Source organism: Pyrus communis, chromosome 17 (genome assembly GCF_041283825.1).
Source record: "Pyrus communis isolate YQ-2024b chromosome 17, ASM4128382v1, whole genome shotgun sequence".
NCBI classification, from domain to species: domain Eukaryota; kingdom Viridiplantae; phylum Streptophyta; class Magnoliopsida; order Rosales; family Rosaceae; genus Pyrus; species Pyrus communis.
Genome location: NC_142581.1, coordinates 26702439 through 26722411, shown reverse-complemented (window position 1 = coordinate 26722411; position 19973 = coordinate 26702439). Strand labels below are relative to the sequence as shown.

The 19973-nt window shown below is 37.0% G+C and overlaps 1 protein-coding gene and 1 long non-coding RNA gene across 2 annotated transcripts; both read left to right on the top strand.

The window, feature by feature from the left end:
* The first annotated feature begins 3081 nt into the window (after positions 1-3081).
* Positions 3082-4943, top strand: LOC148689738 (uncharacterized). The gene is made up of 3 exons (XR_015958320.1): positions 3082-3214; positions 3454-4740; positions 4816-4943. It is a non-coding gene; the product is annotated as an uncharacterized LOC148689738 (long non-coding RNA).
* Positions 4944-16407: 11464 nt separating this feature from the next.
* LOC137708293 (F-box/kelch-repeat protein At3g06240) lies at positions 16408-17946 on the top strand. Its single transcript, XM_068447337.2, has one exon. It carries the CDS (start codon positions 16536-16538, stop codon positions 17724-17726), a length of 1191 nt encoding a protein of 396 aa, XP_068303438.2. The 5' UTR covers positions 16408-16535; the 3' UTR covers positions 17727-17946.
* Positions 17947-19973: the final 2027 nt, after the last annotated feature.

Sequence of the window (19973 nt, the reverse complement as noted above, 5' to 3'; positions counted from 1 at the left end):
CGGTTCGGCTTGGTTTGTTTGAGACCACTGCCACCATTGAAATCGAACCAAATAATTGTTTATTAGTTTGATTCAATTTGGATAAACCTATTCAAATGAACCAATAAAAACGTCTGACATTTAAAGAGTTTTAATTTTTTAAACATCGATCCACACATCGCACACATTTCAATTTAATCAAAATATTACGTTTTTCAAAACATAAAAATTTCAACAACTCCCCTAGGACCAAGGTTCCATTCAATAAATTTCTCCGAGCAAACATTTTTTAGTTACAATTTCACATAAGCATAAAATACAAACAAATTTCTTAATTGGTGATAGTTATTACAACTTATAATGTGTATAAGATCTCCGAATACCTATAATAAATTGACATATTAAAAGATATACAATTGATTCAGTTTGATTTTGGCAACTTTCAAAAATATCACAATTGAACCAAACCAAAATAAATTATTTCGGTTCAGTTTTTAAATTGTTGAGACTTTTCTCTTACATAAATCATGACCAGAAAAAAAAAAAGACCATAGGTGCCTAGGTGGATCACATCTAGACATCAGGAAAGTCAACAACACATAGTGGGCGTCAAGTTCAACTAAAATATTATGCTGGGATATTACAAGTATATGCCCACACACAAATTGTCTGTAAATTTTTTTGTTTTTTAAATGAGAGATGTTAAAATTACTTGTAGGTGAAGCCTAAAAAAAAAAAAAAATATATATTTTGTGAAATTATGTTACTGCCCTTAACTTTTTCCTTGTGATAGAAGACTAAATAATCTTTTTACTATTTTTTTGTTGACAAATAAAGTTCTATTAATGTTTAGATAATCACCTTTCTCAAAAAAAAAATATATATATATATATATATATATATGTGTATATACTCACACGTTTTTTCTTTTCTTACTTACACACTCCGTTTAATTATAATCATTAGTTTGAATAATCAAACGAAAACTAACGGACATTACTAAATGAAAATGTGTACGAAAAAAAGAAGGGGGTTGGTTATTATTTTTCAATTTTATTAGGATGAGGATCCAAATCCTGTTTGTTACGAGCTAAATTGGGGGGGGGGGGGGGTTAATTTGGCATGGCAATTTACCAAATATATGAAGGCAGCCGTGGACAAGTCAATAGACGTGATCAACGAAATGTGATATGAATTAACCATGAGTACAATACTTTCGTAGCTACTAGCCACCTCAAAATATAAAATCACACTTTTAAAGTGTAAAGAAATCCCGTGACTTTGCTGAAATGTCAATAACAGTATCATGCATAGGAAGAAAATCTTTTAAGTTCCAAGGACAAGCGTCTCAGTCTCTCTTGTATCCTGTTTATATATTCTTTATGATTATCTCTCTCATTCAAAAAAAAAAAAAAAAAAAAAAAAAAAAAAATGAAACCCCCTAACTTTGAAAAGGTTAAGAGGAGAATTAATAGCAATTAGAAAATACTTGTGTCCCTCCCTCCTCCCGCGAACAACCTATTTGTACCCTCTACTTGAGATCATGTCTTTTTATTGTACAAACTTCATAATCGGAACTATTTATTCTCTTTCTTATCATTTAAAAATCATATGTGCAAAAAATATTTAATTTGGAGATCTTTCAGTCATCCATGTGTGTCAAAACCAATCAACAGTTTTGATATAAAGTAGCATTCTTATGATAAACCATACATGTTTTGATACATATAAATGACTAAATGAAGTAAATGATTTTTTTTACAGAGATTATCTTTAAATTATGATAAAGAGAATGAACAGTTCCAATTATGACATTTATAGGATGAAAATACATTAATCACAAATGGGAACAAGTGGATCCCCCACGAGGAGAAACACAAGTATTGTCCATGGTAAAACTGCATACTATAAGAATTCAAGCACGTTGTTGTTGCAAGTTAATCTGAATAAAGCTAGCTTGGTAGATGTGAAAATTTCTAAAACGAACTAGTGAGCTTTCTACTGTAGAGGGATACGATATAACGTATACCACAGTACGTAGATGCGAATATTTAACGAGTCGACATTAGCATTAGAAAATTGCAAGCATTACTTAAGGACAACAATAGCATTACAGAAACAGTACTAATTAATCAAACAGACCTAGCTAATTAATAAATTTGGATTGAATACTTAATTAGCCTTTTAATTAATTGATACATCCCATGATCTCATGGACAAATTAATAGACCGTGGCCAAATTAGTTACCTAGATAATATGATTATCAGAGTCCCCCAAAAGCCATTATTACTTCTGCACATACCAACAAGAGTAGCAACCCCATGCTGTAGTGATGACGTGGAGCAGCTGAGTAATATGCATATGCATCGGTTTGGTACTGATACACATCTCCAGGTAGACCTGTCGCGTAAACAAACCTCGGAGGCGGCGGCAGTACATTTCCAGGTGGACCTGTCACGTAAACAAACCTCGGAGGCGGCGGTGGTACTGGCACGTATTGGCTTGGATTAGGGTTGCAATCTTGAGTTGTTGGAGTCTTTGGCGGTGGTGGTGGCGGCGGAAGTGGTGGAGGCAGCTGTTGCTGTTCACATGGGTTGACACAAGGGCAAGTTCCACATTTTATCCCCGCGTTCACTTCCTTAGACACCAAAGGTTGATGATCATCAGAAGTAGTGGCGGTGACACTTGCTGAAGAACAAATCAAAAGCATGATAACGAGTGTTTGATGTGGTGGCGATGCCATTGATTTCCGGCTAGAGAGAGAGAGAGAGAGAGAGAGCGAGCGTACTAGTGGGTTGGAAAAGAAAGGAATGTAAGGGGTGTTAAATTTGTTTTTCGATATGCCAGCTAGATAGCTTGTGGCTTACGTTTGGGGAGCATGGAAGTGGTAAAGGCTTAGGTCATGCGGTTAGGTACTTTTAGTTATTTCGGGGAACATGTAGTTGGATGAGCGAGAGGGACTTGAAATTGTGAGCCTCTTCAGAAGGTTGGAGAGATGTCTCGCAAGCAAATTGCATGTGGATGTTGTAAATGCATGAGAGGGACCTTATCTCAACTACTTCTTCTAGTTGCCATGCCCTTAAAAATATATATGAATAGAAACTGCTTCATAACCCTTGACCACATTACTTAATTTAGATCTTCTCTTTAGTAGCGAGTGTTTATTATTTAAGATGAAGAGCTATATGTATGATTCAGGATATGTTTTTGGAAGACAGATATACGTGAGGTCAGGTACTAAATCATTCCTTTGATTCTCAGTTAATTTATGAATAAATTATTGTTCGTATTGTCGAATTGATGGATCAATTAGCAACTATTTCCACTCATGAATTAGTTTATAAACTAAATTCAAGATGGGCCTATTATTTTTTTAGTGATATTTTGCTAAACTAATATAAAATATGGGAAGAAGGATTCGAAGTCGGATCCATAGGATCATTCCAACTAATTTAATTATGTTTTCCTTACAGGGAACGTTTTCTTATAATCATTAGAAGAGCATCGCACATCTACACGTAGGTTGGAGTTTGTCATGGCCTCTTAGCTTCCATGTTAATTGGCTAATTAACAACATATTGAACTTGCATGTAATTATACTAAAAAAAATGTTAACGAATGTGTTATTATCCCCCTCCTCAGAAGATTCTTTATTACGCCAGATCCATAACTCACTGTAGAAGGTCACAATAGGCTAGCAATAATGTGGTTCAAATTTGCCGTTGGCGAAAATCGAATCTAAGACTTCTCACTTATAACTGAAGAGAATAACATTACTTTTTTATTTTTTATTTATTTTAAACAAACGATGTTATCTACACTAAGGGAAGTAGGGTTTCTAATTTGGTAACCTACTTCAACATTTGAACTTGAGATGCCACTAAACTTTTTATCTAGTTGATGTCACTTACTACTAAGGTCCTTCTCCACTTGTAGGTAATAGATCTTAGATTCGACTCTTATATACAATGAGTTCGATACTAAATTATTATGGTTGTCTCATTGTGTGACTTAGCCCATATTTCCACCCCTTTAGTATAAATAATAGAGTTGTATTAAATAAAACATTATATAGTTGCTTGCATTCAAATTAGCATAGTTAAGGAGTAAGATATTCTCCAAACATATTATAAGACCAGAAGGCATTTAAAATTTGTGGGGTTACTTTAAGAAGAAGACTCAAGAGCTTGATAGTTAAGACTTAAGATTGCTTTATATGTCTCCAGCAGGAATGCTTCCATTCCATGACCTTCGAATAAAGTCTATGGCTGGCATTATTCTTCCACCTTGGCCACTATCAACAATTGAACCTAATTGTAACTTTCACAGTTTATACGTGGCTTCTACCTATTATAATAATGGTTTTATTATTCTTTACTATTATTAACTTAGGGAATATTTTTACTCACTATCCCTAGTGGTGATGATGCTCACCATCCTATTTATCATCGTTGGATGAGTTTAAATTTTGAGATCTGTGTAGTGGGTAGACACAAATATCGAACTTAAACTCATCTAATGGTAATAAGTAGAGTGATAATCATTACACACACTTTACGGTGGTAAGCTAAAAAGCACCCTATTAACTGACTATATATGTTCCGTCTGCTCAAAAGTTGGTAGCCTGTAAAGGATTTCCTGATCAAAAGCATTTCATCAAAAGTGGATACCCAAAAAGCAGCACTTCGTCTCTTGTTGCATTTCATCAACAACGAAGGGAATCGTATGCCCTGGCTAAAGATTAAAAAGAGATCATTTAGGTATAACTTTTCATTTTTCTTTCCAACATCACATTAGAGGGTTTGAAATTGTGTGGTAATGGAACATATATATAGGTGGAGGAGCGAGGGGGACTTGAAATTATGAGCCTCTTTAGAGGGTTTGAAATGCTCGAGAGGAAACTGCATGTGGATGTTGTAAATGCATGAGAGGGACCTTACCTCAACCACGTTGTCTAATTTCCATGCCCAAAAAAATATATGGATATACATAAACTTTATAACCCTTGGTACATAATTTCATTAATTTTAATTTTTCTCCGGATAGTTAAAACCAATTCCCTGTAGCTGGAAATCCTACTACAAATCAAGAGGTGGCTTAATTACTAAGGCCATGCAATAGCATAAAGTGTTTGATAATGAAAATGATGGAATAGTTAAGAGTCTTAAGACTTCCAAGGTTTAAAGACTCCGAGAAGAATGACAACCCCTGGTAACTTGTTTATGTTGCAAGTCTGGATAAGTTGAGTGAATTTTTTTTCCTTCCTCGTTACATATTAAAGATAAGGACAAATTAACGATAGAATAGCTTATAGGGTCTTGACAACTTTTGGGGCGCGCAGACGGCGCATGAACTCTGAATCAGCTCAGTTGCTGCGAGATAATCTTCATATTATGGATTTGGTTAATACTTGCAGAAGTTAATTTCACAGGGGAGTTAACAATATCGGGAAAGGAAGACAATTTCGAAAAGCATGTTGAGGTCATGAGGAAGCTAATGTCCGTAGGAAGGAAATTACAATCGTTGGGTTGGGGTTTTCAATTGCTGAGGGGCCGAAAGCAACATAATTTGGGCTGCTGCTCTACCCTTCTGATGGGTTGTGGGTCGTAGGGTTACAGTTAAGATTGAATGGGGAAAGGAAAGAAATTAGCGTTAAGTCTTTAGAGAAAATTAAAACTTTGTTCGATAATATGATTTAATGGTCTCCGATATTAGGTTCGAAGAGGGTTTCATGAACCTAATAACCAATATAACAGAATTGCCACATGGTATTATCTAGAAGATGGGTTAGTTAATACAGGTAGAAGGGTACTGTTGTAATTAGTCCTTATGGTATATAAGGAGTAATAGGGTTCTCATTTGTGGTAAGAAAGCATTGTAAGAATTTCTGAAAGTATTAATACATTCTCTCTTTCTTCCTCTCTATCGCTCCTCATCTTCTTCTTCGTTTCTGGTATCCATCATTGTTCACAGCTTCTCTGTGTTAATATGGTATCATCGCTGGTTTAGGCTCGTCGCCACTTTCGGTTCTGGTGAAGACTTCCGCTGGTTTGGGTGCTGTCTTGAAGATTGGGTGCTCGAAGATTGGGTGTTTGGTGGTGCGTTTTTCAACGAATCAGGTGTATTTGTTTCTTCCTTGGGGCTGTGATTCAATTTGTTGGAATTCGATTGAAGCGAAGATTTGGGGTTTTTTGGTAAAATGTTGATGTGTTGATTTCTGTTCTTGTTATTCTATGTGTTTGTTCCTTGGAGTATCATTCTCTAGGATTTGTCGATTTAAAGAAGAAAGTGTCATTCTTTCTATGAATCTTGGAGTTTCAATCTCCTGAGCTGTGTTTGTTCCTTGGAGTATCATTCTCTAGGACTTGTCGATTAAAACAAGAAAGTGTCATTCTTTCTATAAATCTTGGAGTATCAATCTCCTGGTTTGGTATCTTTAGTTGAAGTGTGCAATTTGAGTTGTGATTTGGAGTGTCATTCTCCTTACTTGGGTATTGTTTTGTGAATTTTTCGAAGTCAGTTGTGTGTTCCTTGTTTGGTAATTTTTTGGTTTGCTCAGAGTTGTGGTTGATTGAATTCGTTTCAATGGCGTCTTCTTCATTCAAGATTGAGAATTTGTTGGGTATGCTGACTATAAAACTTCGAGATGATAATTTTGCCAAATGGGCCTTTCAGTTTCAGTCGGTTCTTAAAGGGTACAAACTGTTTGGTCATTTCGATGGTACGATTGGTTGTCCATCAAAGTATGTTGTAAGTTCAGAGACTGGTGTTACAAGGGAGATTACCACAGCGTTTCTTGATTGGGAGTCTACTGATATGGCTCTTATTAGTCTGCTACTTGCTACACTAACAGATGAGGCAATGGAGTATGTCTTGGGGTGCAGGACTGCCTTTGAAGCATGGTCAAATCTTGTTGAAAGATATGCTTCTGTTTCGAAGTCTCGAGTTAATCATTTGAAAACAGAGTTGCATACGATTCAGAAGGGAGCAGATAACATTGATAAATACTTGTTGCGTTTGAAGAATATCAGAGATCAGTTAATGGCTGCAGGGGAGACAGTTTCTGACAATGATATTATCATTGCTGGGCTGGCAGGTTTACCTAAGGAATATGGAGTTATTCGCACAGTTATCTTGGCACGGGAATCTTCCATTACCTTAAGGGAATTTCGTGCTCAATTACTTGGAACTGAAAAGGAGATTGAAGGGGAAATGAATCTGCTGCCTCAGAATATGGCTGCTTTGTTTGTTCAGGGTTCTCAATCTGGGCAGAATACTAGTTTGGGTTCTGTCATGTATGGAGGTGGATCTTCGAGTGGTGCATCTTCGTCAAATTCTCAACACCATGCTCATATACCTGCTACTACAGTAGGCACTATTGTTCAGCAACCACAGGGTTCATTTAATAATGCTCATCAACATGGTGTGGAGTCTCAGATGTTTGGTTCGAATACTTTTCCTCCAGGGCATCATGATCAATCTTGTGGATATGGTTTTGTAGCTCAATCTCAGTCTGGTCAGCAGCATGGGTTCAAATCTCAGACCTACAATGGGGGTTATAGGGCTGGAAATGGTGGTCAATTCAGGAATAATAGCAGCAACTATAGAAATGGTAATAATTTCAGAGGAAGAGGGTTTTATGGTGGAAATAGTCCTTACTCTTCAGGGACAAGACAAGGTCAGAATGTTACTGGGTCGTGGTCCGGCAATACAGAAGCTAGAACAAATGTTGTAGTTGAGTGTCAAATCTGCAATAAAAGAGGTCATGCTGCAGTGAACTGTTTTCACAGAAATACAGGAAATACACCAGCTGGTTTCATTATGGAGTGTCAGATATGTGGGAAACGAGGACATTCTGCGCTTGACTGTTTTCATCGGGCCAACTACACATATCAAGGTCAGCCACCTCCAGCCTCACTGTCTGCCATGAATGCACAACAAACATCTCAGGCTCCTCCTCAGGATGTGTGGATTGTGGATTCAGGTGCTTCACACCATATGACTGCAGATATAAATGCATTAAATCAAGTAGCTCCTTATCAAGGGTCTGATAATATAACCATTGGTAATGGTTCGAGTCTACCAATTAAGCATTTCGGTTCCTCTGCGATTCATACTCCTGATCATTCTCTTATTCTCAGTAAAGTTCTTCATGTTCCAAATATTGCCAGAAATCTTCTTTCAGTTAAACAATTATGTGCAGATAATAATAGTTGGTTTATATGTGATGAGTGTGAGTTCTTTGTGCAGGACAAGAAGACAAGGGAGGTGGTGTATCACGGAAAGAGTAAACCAGAAGAGTTATTTCAGATTCCAGTGGTTAAAGCTTCTAGAGGGCACAAGTTTGTTACAAGAGATCCAGTGGCTTACTTGGGGAAACTGGTGAAATCAGATATTTGGCATCAAAGGTTGGGACACCCTGCACATGATATTGTAGCTGCAATGTTAAGGCAATCTAAGGTTTTACACAAGTTAGATGAGACTTATACTACTTGTATTTCTTGTATTAGGGGTAAAATGTCTAGGATACCTTTTCCTGTTAGAAATGACAGTTGTAGGGTTCCTTTTGAGAAAGTTCATACCGATGTGTGGGGTCCAACACCTGTAAGCTCTGTGGAAGGTTTTCGATACTATGTACTGTTTGTAGATGAATATACCAGATTTACTTGGATATTTCCCATGTGCAACAAATCTGATGTGTTTGCAATTTTTCTCAAGTTCTATGCTTTCATTCATACTCAGTTTGGGTTAACAATTAAAGGTTTGCAAACAGATGGTGGAGGTGAATACACCAGCAAGCGGTTTACGTCCTTTTTGGCTGCAAAAGGCATTCTACAGTTTATTTCTTGTCCTTACACACCTCAACAGAATGGGATTTCTGAGAGGAAACACAGACATGTGGTGGACACGGCTCTTACTTTGTTAAATGCTTCTGGTTTAAGTCGTGAGTTTTGGTACTTTGCTTGTGCTCATGCAGTTTTTTTGATTAATAAAATGCCGTGTAAAACCTTGTCTTTTAGTTCTCCCTATCAGTTACTATACGACAAAGTGCCTGAGGTACAGTCCTTACGAATTTTTGGAACTGCTGTGTTTCCATGGATCAAGCCGTATAACAATCATAAATTGCAGTTTAAGTCCAAAATGTGTATCTTCTTAGGCTATGCAATGGGGTATAAGGGAGTAATATGTTATGATCAACAGTCTAAGAAATGCATTATATCACGGCATGTTATTTTTGAAGAGTCAATATTTCCAGCAAGGTTGGGGCCTTCTCACAGTGATGTGGCATCTGCTGAGACAGTTAATCAAACTCGCTCTGTGGTTATACCATTTCCTATTCCCATGAGGTCTACAAGGGGTCAATTTGAGCATGGTCAGATATCACAGAATCACATTTGTGAAGACTCTTTAGCATCAACATCTCATGGTTCCTACTCTACAACAAGTGATACACCAACTCCACCTCCTTTGCTTCCTGTCCTCGATCCTGCTCAACTTCAGGTATTATTACCTTTGTCTGAGCATTCATCTAGCACTGATTCACATGTCTTACCTGTACACCAAACTCGGTTACAAACAGGTGCTATTTCAAGAAAGAATTATGCAGCTCATTTGGCAACTTTCCCTGAGTTAAATTCATTACAAATACTGGAGTCTTGCTCTGATATGTCCTGCTCTGGTTCGATTACTAGTGCTTGTCCTGGAGTGTTCTCATTCCTAGCTGATATCACAGAACCTGAAGAACCTAAAACTTTTAGGGCAGCATCGTGTAAGTATGAATGGCAGCATGCTATGCAAGAAGAATATGATGCATTAAAGGCTCAAGGTACATGGGTTCTAGTTCCACCTCCATCTCAAAGAACAATTGTAGGTAGCAAATGGGTGTATAAAATAAAGAAACATCCAGATGGAACAATATCAAGGTATAAGGCTCGGTTAGTTGCTCAGGGGTACACTCAAGAACACGGGCTGGATTACTCAGAGACTTTCAGTCCTGTGGTCCGACACACTACTGTTCGACTAATTCTTGTTTTAGCTGCACAGCTTGGTTGGAATCTGCGACAACTAGACATTAAAAATGCTTTTTTGCATGGTGATCTCGAGGAAGAGGTCTACATGCAGCAACCTCAAGGATTTGTGGATCCTTCTTGTCCAAGTTATGTGTGTAAACTCATTAAATCTCTATATGGCTTGAAACAAGCCCCGAGAGCCTGGAACTCGAAGTTCACGAGTTATCTTCCATCCCTTGGTTTCACAACTTCCTTATCTGATACAAGCTTATTTGTTAAAGTAGATAAAGGGGATATTGTTATCTTATTGCTCTATGTAGACGATATTATACTCACTGGTTCCAACCCTACAACAGTTCAAGCAGTGATCAGTGACCTTGCAGAAGTCTTTGATCTCAAAGACATGGGCAGATTGTCTTATTTCTTGGGGTTGCAGATTCAGTATAAAGAAGATGGTTCATTGTTTATCAGCCAATCGAAATATGCTCAAGATCTCCTCAAGAAGGCAGCAATGGAGACATGTAAACCTACATCCACACCGTCTAAACCACATGCACAATTACTTAAACAAGAAGGTGTTCTTCTCCCTGACCCATGTCATTATCGAAGTTTGGTCGGGGCTCTCCAATATTTGACCTTTACTCGGCCAGATCTTGCTCAGGCTGTTAACATGGTCTGTCAGTTTATGACTTCTCCGACTGATCTTCATATGCATCTTGTCAAACGCATTTTACGGTACCTGAAAGGAACACTTGAGTATGGTTTGCATTACAAAAAGAGCTTGGATTTCAATTTGCTGGCCTATTCTGATTCCGACTGGGCAGCCGATATAAATACCCGCCGTTCAATAACTGGTTTTGTGATTTACTTGGGCGATAATCCCATTTCATGGCAGTCTAAGAAACAATCCACAGTATCTCGCAGCTCTACTGAGGCTGAATACAAAGCTTTAGCACATTCTGCAGCTGACTTGTTTTGGATTCGATCTCTTCTCAAAGACATGCATCAGCAACTTTTGGTGCCTCCAGTCCTTTACTGTGACAATCTGAGTGCTTTAGCTCTAAGCTCCAATCCTGTCTTTCATTCGAAGATCAAACATCTTGATACCGACTATCATTTTGTTCGTGAAAAGGTTCAACGGGGTGATTTACTTGTCCAATATATACCTACTGAAGAACAGGTTGCAGATGTATTCACCAAAGGCCTGCATGGTCCTGTGTTTGTAAAGCACTGCCGACACCTTGCTCTTGCTGTTTCAGGTCCAGTTTTAGATCCCGTTTTAGGTGTTTAGCTATTTCAAACTTCTCCTGGTAGATCCATGTTCAGTTTGAGGGGGGAGTAATAACCAATATAACAGAATTGCCACATGGTATTATCTAGAAGATGGGTTAGTTAATACAGGTAGAAGGGTACTGTTGTAATTAGTCCTTATGGTATATAAGGAGTAATAGGGTTCTCATTTGTGGTAAGAAAGCATTGTAAGAATTTCTGAAAGTATTAATACATTCTCTCTTTCTTCCTCTCTATCGCTCCTCATCTTCTTCTTCGTTTCTGGTATCCATCATTGTTCACAGCTTCTCTGTGTTAATAGAACCTACCATTGAGCTTTGGAAAATCGTCAGCAGTGAGCTCATTCATGGAAAAGAGGAGGTTGTCAAAATACAACGATTTACATGAACAATTTAATTAATTTCTTGAATAAGGGAAACCTAATATCTTTGAATGCGATGGGAGTACCCTATACTTGGTGCAACGGTCACTCTAATGGTACTAGAATGTATGAAAGACTTGATCAAGGTATTGCTAACTCTTACTGATGAACTGAGTACTCTGATCACAATCCTCATAACCATCCAATTTATGGCTCTGATCATGGCCCCATTATGTTAACCAGCAGCGTGTTTAATGAAATTAAAAATAATTTCCCTTTTAAATTCGAAACTATGTGACTACTTCATCCCGAGTTCAAGGATTTTGTTAAAAATGCATGGAGTTATAATGGGGAGTTTTCTCCAATTGATAAATTTAGGGCGTGGGCTGGCACTTTTAGGTATCTTGTGAAAAAATGGAACAAAACAACTATTGGTAATTTAAGGAACGCAAGAAAATATCTTAAGTTATCTTAGTAAGGTACAAGAAACGATTATGAAGAATCTAATCATTGATAGAGAGTTGGAGTTGGAGACGAAGCTTAGTGATGAGCTAAATACAATACTAAATCAGGAAGAAACAATTTGGGCACAAAAAGCCAAAGCAAATTGGCTACAGCTTGGGGATAAAAATACAAGATATTTCCAAATTGTGGCCCCAATTAAAAAAAAAAAAATGAAAAATCACAAAGATGAAAGATGGTATTTGTTTTTGGTGGAACTATGGGGATGAGATAGAATAGTTTTTGTGCAGGATTTCAAACTGCGGTTTTCTTGTGATAGATCCCCATCTATAGCAGATATTGCTTCCATGGCTAACGTTACCATCCCTTGTATTTATAATCATCAAAATGATCAATTACTAAAGCTTGTTGAGGAAAATGAAATATGGGAGGCAGTTAAAAGCATTGGTGCTTTGAAAGCTCCTGGTCCGGATAGAATTAGTGCAAGTTTTTACCATGAGTATAGGGTTGTGATCAAAGATTTGGTTGTCCCAATGGTTAAGGATTTCTTTGAGAAGAATTCAAGCTTAAGGCTTATTAATCACACTAACATTGCTCTTATCCAAAAAATTGAAAACCCTGAATTGGTAAATAATTACAGACCTACAAATCTTTGTAATGTTAGTTATAAAATAAAGGAACTATTATTGACACTCCAAAAATCTCATTCTACACTCCTCATAAGTGTATTTTTCTTTCTAATTATAGAAAGTTTGGAGTACAAAATGAGAATTTTAGAGTGCTAATAACAATGCCCTAAAATAATTACCAAGGTTATTATTAAGAGATTGAAACCTCTTCTTGATCCTTGTATTTTAGGTAATCAAGGGGCTTTTAATCTTGGACGTTCTATTCATATTACTATTCTTATTGATCATGAGATGTTTTCCAGTTTTAAAGGGAAGAAAGGCAGGGCGAGAGCGATGAGGATTAAATTGGATTTGGAGAAAGCCTGTGGTTATCTAAACTGGAAGTTCATTACGTATGTCCTTCTTAGATTTGGTTTTGCGGAAAGGTTGGTGAACCTAATTATGGAATGTAATACATTTACATAATTCTCGATTGTGATAAATGTGTCTACTCACGGTTACTTTTACCCCAAGAAATGAATTCGACATGGTGACCCCCTCTTGCCTTATATTTTCATTCTTTGTATAGAACCATTAATTAATTAGACATTTTAATATTTTGGCAAGCAATCCTAAATCACATGTAGGAATACTGTCATCCTCTGGTGGATTTAGAATTTCATATCTAGTGGGAAAATCCGGGGCAACAACTCAGGTATCTCAATCCACACCCTCGAGTTGTTTTTGTCTTTACGTACGACAAGGTTTCGAACAACGTAATCTGCAGAATTGAAATTGATACTATCAAAAAGTTACAACGAAAACAAATGTAAAAGTACGTTAAACTTATAAGAAAAAAGAAAAATAAAATTACCTGGAAGACATAGGGAAGCCCCCTCAGGTTATAAGAATCATGGTAGGTTGTCACCCCTTTTTCTTTTATAAAGGTGTACCGGGTCAAAGCAGCGATCCTGATGGTTGGCATCAACAAATGGAACGACGCCGAACCCCAAGGAGAGGTCTCTCACTTTTCTTCGTTGTCTACCAAGTCAAGCAGATAGTACGAGATAATTGAGTCCTTCTGTTTCCCCAAAAGAACGAAGTGGACGAAGTACAGTAGCCCCAACTTGAACATATTATCTTGGTTTTGGCAGACATTGAGTTGGTCCTCCAATTGTTTTAGGGATATATTCTTCTTTCTTCTGAGATATGTCTCTCGTATACGACATTCCTCTTGCTTCTAGCGGGAATTCTCCAAACTTTAGGTCATTGATCAAACAGAATTCCCGACTCCTGAATGTTGCAACATCTTCCCCAAAAAGAAAGGATATGGAATCGTTGGTCACTTTATCCTTTATAGCCTTAAATATAGCGTAGTGGTTTAGCTGTCCAAACCAGTCAATGTGGTCCATGTCAATGAGATGACCGAAACAAGGATCCTCCAATTTGTTTAGGTGCTCTCTTGAAAATCGCCCTCTTATGTTAGAAAGAAACCCCGTTGTGTACGACAGACATGGAATGATGGCAAGAAACACTTCGTCAGGCGGACACACAAGTTCTGTCGGAGGAGAACCATTTCACTTTCAACCTGCAAGATTTCTAATACAGCCTTTCAATCCAACAATGACAGACATAAGGTTTTATACGCACATCAAATTAATAACATAAACATGCACACAGGAAATGCATAGTATATGCACTCTTTCATATAGATCAAATTCAACCAATGCATCAACTAAATTCAAAGCAAGTATGCCCAACATCTGCACCATATGATATGCACAAAATATGTACCAAATTCAAGCAAGTATGCCCAACATCTACACCAATTCATCTACCAAAGTACAACTTAATCAATTAATAATTTCCAGCAATATCATATACACATGCCCATAATATGTACACAATATGCAAACCATGACCAAAATTAACTTCAAAATACATGCAATTACACAACCCTCTAGTCCGTTAACGTTCTCCAAATTAATTGCACAAAACAGTCAATCACACCCAAAACCCTAAATTCCCAAATTGAAAAAATCCTAAGATCAAATAATGAATTCAATTAAAAACATACTTCTTTTTTTTATTTTACCATTAAATCTGTCTCAATCGTTGGCCGCAAAACTTGCACAAAATTTGAGTTAAAACGGCGCCGAATGTCGGAAAATTCAAAACTTGTCATCCGTCGGAAAAGTGTAGAAGAATTTGGAAACTTCCCGTGGTTTTGAAAAGTGGACAAGGATTTGGAAACTTAAGGTTTGTCGAGTAGGGGGTTGCACTGTTCGAGGTTAAGGGTCGTTGAGTTAGGGGGTGGCGCCGGTTGGGGGTTTTGGACAAGGAGCTGGGGCCACGCCATTCGAGGTTCTCGGAGAGGGTAGAAGAAAATGCTGACTGGGTTGGACGAAATAATTCATTTATATAGGAGGGTAATTTGTCATTTCAAGTTTTAGAGAAATCTTATTTCTATCATATTGTTGTGCATGTCGTGTACATGTTCTTTCCATATCACAAAAATCCTACTTTGGTCCCAAAATTAAGGTAATGACCCATTTCTGTCATTTTCCCATTAATCTTTGCCTAGCAGCTCGGCCAAGACTTGCCTTGGAAGTGAGTTGGGTATAGTAGGGCCTACTGATTGCCTTTCAATTTTTGGGGTGGTGGAGCAATGTTTGTGAGTTTTGGGCAATATTTGTTCCCTTGCTTTCCACCGCTGGAAATGCTCTTCTGAGTTCAGAATTTAGGGGTGCATGGGAGGCTGCGTTAGGGTGTTTGCGGATATGGTGTTGGTGTTTGATGGTATTTTTGGGAGAATGTGGTGAATTTAGAAAAATGTTTAAATTTTAAATTTAAATGGGGCCAAGACACTGTTCTACGCCCCACCTAGGCACTAGGCAGCTGGTCCCAATTAGTCTCTAGGTTTTTGAAAATTAAGAAAATGCACCTAGACACGCTTAGACGTATGTCTAGATAGACAAAAAATCGATAGTTTTCATTTTGTATTTTGTAAGAGGCTTGTTGAATACTTAAATGAACACTCATTATATATGTTTGTTTCCCATGTTTTCAATATGTTCTAATACTGTACAATATATATGCCATTTATTTTGCAATTTCTGTTTCTCAATTCAATCATATATTTTTTAAATATAAATAGGCACTTATTTATTCAATATATATTAAATTTGGTTAAATTTACCTAGAAGCCTAGGCACTAGGTCCCAACATGCCACCCGATTAGCGCCTAACATCTATTAGAACCTTGGACGTACATAGAAATTTGGGTAAACTTAAATGAGAAGTGGTGTTTAAATAGAAAAACTCTTAGCTGTAATAAGGACGCGGTTATGTGATTGTATTTCTAAAGAAAAAATTGGCTTAATTAATTAAAAATCTTGTGAACATGTGAATTTTTCTTTGTTAGTTAGTTAAAATCATGTGATTTTACAAGCTGACCCATATACGGATATCACACTCACCTTATCATCAATTTAGTCTAGACTTAAAAAGTAAAATTTGAACGTAAGATTCTCCATAAAACTCGAAACTGATTGGCTCATCCCTGTTTTCTTTCGAAAAACTCGCCTACTCTGGCTCACCCCTGTTTTCTTTGATAGCTAAATATGTCGTGGTTGTGGAACTCTAAGTTTATTTAGTACTGTTGAATTTTGGCATCTTATGGGGTAATATGTTTAATAATTGAACCCCGACCTACCGGCCTTAGGGACTTGGAGTTTGATTTAGTTTGGCTCTCAAATTGGTGGTGTATTTCCTGTGTATATATACGTGTGAATAATTCATGTGCATGGAACAAAATTGTCGAAATGTCCCAGGTGCGTGAAAGTGAAACTCCCGAAGATAGGATGGTCGAAATCTTGTCCAGGTTACCACCCAAGTCTCTGATGCGATTCAAATGCATACGCAAATCTTGGTGCACTCTTATCAATAGTCCATGTTTTGTGGCCAAACATCTCAGCGATTCTGTGGACAACAAACTCTCATCCTCCACTTGTATCCTTCTCAACTGTTCTCAGGCTCACGTTTGCTCGGAACAGAGTTGGAAACAAGAAGTTTCATGGTCCGTGATTAATCTTTCCATTGATGGTGATGAGCTTCATTATGATATTGAGGACCTAACTACTGTACCGTTTCTAAAGGATGACCCTCATGAAGTAGAGATTCACGGTTATTGCGATGGGATTGTTTGTGTAACAGTAGACGAAAATTCCTTTTTGTGCAATCCTGCAACGGGGGAATTCAGGCAACTTCCTGATTCATGCCTTCTTCTACCCCTTCCCGGGGTAAAAGAAAAATTCGGATTGGAAACGACACTTAAAGGACTGGGATTTGGTTATGATTGCAAAGCTAAAGAATACAAGGTTGTGCGAATTATAGATAATTATGATTGTGAGTATTCAGATGATGGAGAAACATATATGGAGCATATTGCTCTTCCTTACACTGCTGAAGTATACACCATGGCTGCTAACTCTTGGAAAGAGATCACGATTGATATACTAAGTAAAATATTATCATCATATAGCGAACCATATTCTTATTCAGTGTATTTGAAGGGGTTTTGTTATTGGTTGTCATGCGATGTAGAGGAATACATATTTTCATTTGATTTAGCTAATGAAATATCTGATATGATAGAATTGCCTTTTAGGGGAGAATTTGGTTTTAAGCGTGATGGTATTTTTCTGTATAATGAATCCCTCACTTATTATTGCAGTAGTTACGAAGAGCCTTCCACATTATTTGAAATATGGGTAATGGACTACGATGACGGATTTAAGAGTTCATGGACAAAACACCTAACTGCTGGACCTTTTACAGATATGGAGTTTCCATTGACACCTTGGAAACGTGACGAGCTTCTTATGATTGCCTCCGATGGAAGAGCTGCCTCTTATAATTCTTGTACCGGAAATTTCAAGTATCTTCATATTCCTGTTATTATTAATCAGAATAGGGTTGTAGATTATGTGAAAAGTATTATTCTAGTCAATTGAGTTGAGGGAAACGTTCCATTTTCTCCTATTTAACTTGTATGCATGATACAAGGCTTGAGTTGGCATCTTCTAATTTTGCTTTGTGGCCTTCGTACTATGTTTGCTTATCATGGACAACCTTTAGTTTTGGGCCTTCCACATTTTGTACTGTTATTCGATTTGAAAGTGTGTGATAAATTTTTTTTTTTTGAAGTTAATTAATATTAACAATATTCCCTTACGTTTTCCTTTTTCTTTTCTTTAGAATTCCCTCCTTAAAAACGTAATAACTTTTTATCCCTTTAACATAATCAAATAAAATCTTAGTAATTTAGTTAAAAGTTAATAAAAACGTTACTATTTAGCCACATATTAATGGCATATTTTTGTTTTAGGCTTAATCTATGGTATATTTTTACTAATTAGGCATAGGTCAATGATGAATGCCACATGAGCTTTAAGTCATTATAAATGGTTAAAACTTGACTCTTCTATTATTCTCTATCTTTCTAATGTCATATGGGCTATAAGCTATTATGAATAGTAAGAACATGAATATTCTCTCACTCTCTCTCTCGCGCCATTCGTTGACATGAAGGAGCCTACTCAACTTAAGAAAACGGAACCAGGAAATGGATATTGCATCATCTAAATCCAAATGTGAGAAACATAATATAAATGTTTGAATATAAGGAAGCACAACGGGGAAGCACAACGACCACAAATGCAGTGGAAGAATCAATGAGCTGGAATTTGCAGGAAGAATGGTGAAATGGAAAATACCAGAGTTTGGGACACTTAAGGTGAATTGTGATGCAGCTTGGAATCCACAATCACATAAAGGTGGAGTGGGATGGGTTATAAGCGACTTTGCCGGCCTGTTGCACTCTGCAGTTGGATAGGGAGGCCTGTATTTCCATTCCGCTGAAATAACTGAATCTATTGCGTTGAGGGCAGCGCTGCAGGAGTGTGCAAAGGAAGGCATCTAGTATATTGAGATTGAAACTTGTTAGGGTAAAATTGGCAATCCCTGACATAATGCCTGAGTCTGTAATAGCTTAGACTTGTTATACATTTTCAATTGTAATAGTTTAAGTCTAGGAAGGGTTCTCACACTTTCGATGCAAAGATGTTACCTACACGCGATAAATATTCAGGTACGTTTGCATGCATACATCCAACTACTTTCATCTATATCTCATGTTATTGTTTTTGATATAGGACTCTTAACCATTGTGTGGTTTATCTCTTTAAAATATCTTATTCCTTTATATTCGAGATTTTAAAGCATGCAAAATAGTCTAATTGCATTAGGACTAATCTGATGGTATTGAGACTTTTCAAACCGTGTTATCAAAACGTGTTTGGGTGTTGGTAGAGTTATTGATCAATATGGATTGCATGGTTAGCTAAAACTAGTTTTAGTTATGAAATCTTATCAGTTTAAATTGGTTCCCGTGCATTGAGGATTGAAAAGGAAGCTTTGAAATTGTTTCAAAAAGATGCCGCATATATGCATGTTTTTCTTGAAAGATACATGTGCAGCAACTTTGTGATTTTAAAAGTATATAACATTATTTGTCAGTGGCTGCCACATTGTGGTTTTTGATGAGCATGTGTTTTTAAAGGGAACCATTTATGCAGAGAATTTTATTTTATTAAAAAGGATTTTTGAAGAAGCATCAATTGGGTTTTTCGTGTGCGTGAAAAAATAATTGAAATACTGTTGTTTGCTTATGGTTCCAACAGCATGGGTTTTTAAGAGAAGATATTATTTTTCATGCTGTTTTTCTTTGAGGTTTTAAATTGAATATCAATTATGGAAATGAGCCTTGTGATTTTCGTAATTGATTGTTTTCCAAACAAACACTTCATCATATAAACATTCTGCATGATCGAGTTAGCATCGTGCAAAGTTCGAGGGAAAGGTGATTGACGGTTGCGTTAGTACCGTGCCACTTCAACTCGAAGACTGAAGAAAGATCGAGTAGCAAAGCGCGAAGACAAAGCTGCCAACTGGTATGAGTGTCTAGTTGATGAGTTTTGTAAGTCTTTATGTATTCTTTCTTTCTTAGTGCTTCCTGGCTTGGTAGCCCGAGGATTTTCCCAGTGGTGGGTTTTGCCTCGTTAAATCCTACATCATGTGTGTGCTTTTTATATTCATGTTGAATATTTGTGTAGGATTAATTTTGCATAACTGATTAATTGAAACCATAATTTGCTTTAGCGTTAAGTTGTCATTTATAGATTAAGTTAGTACCCATCCTA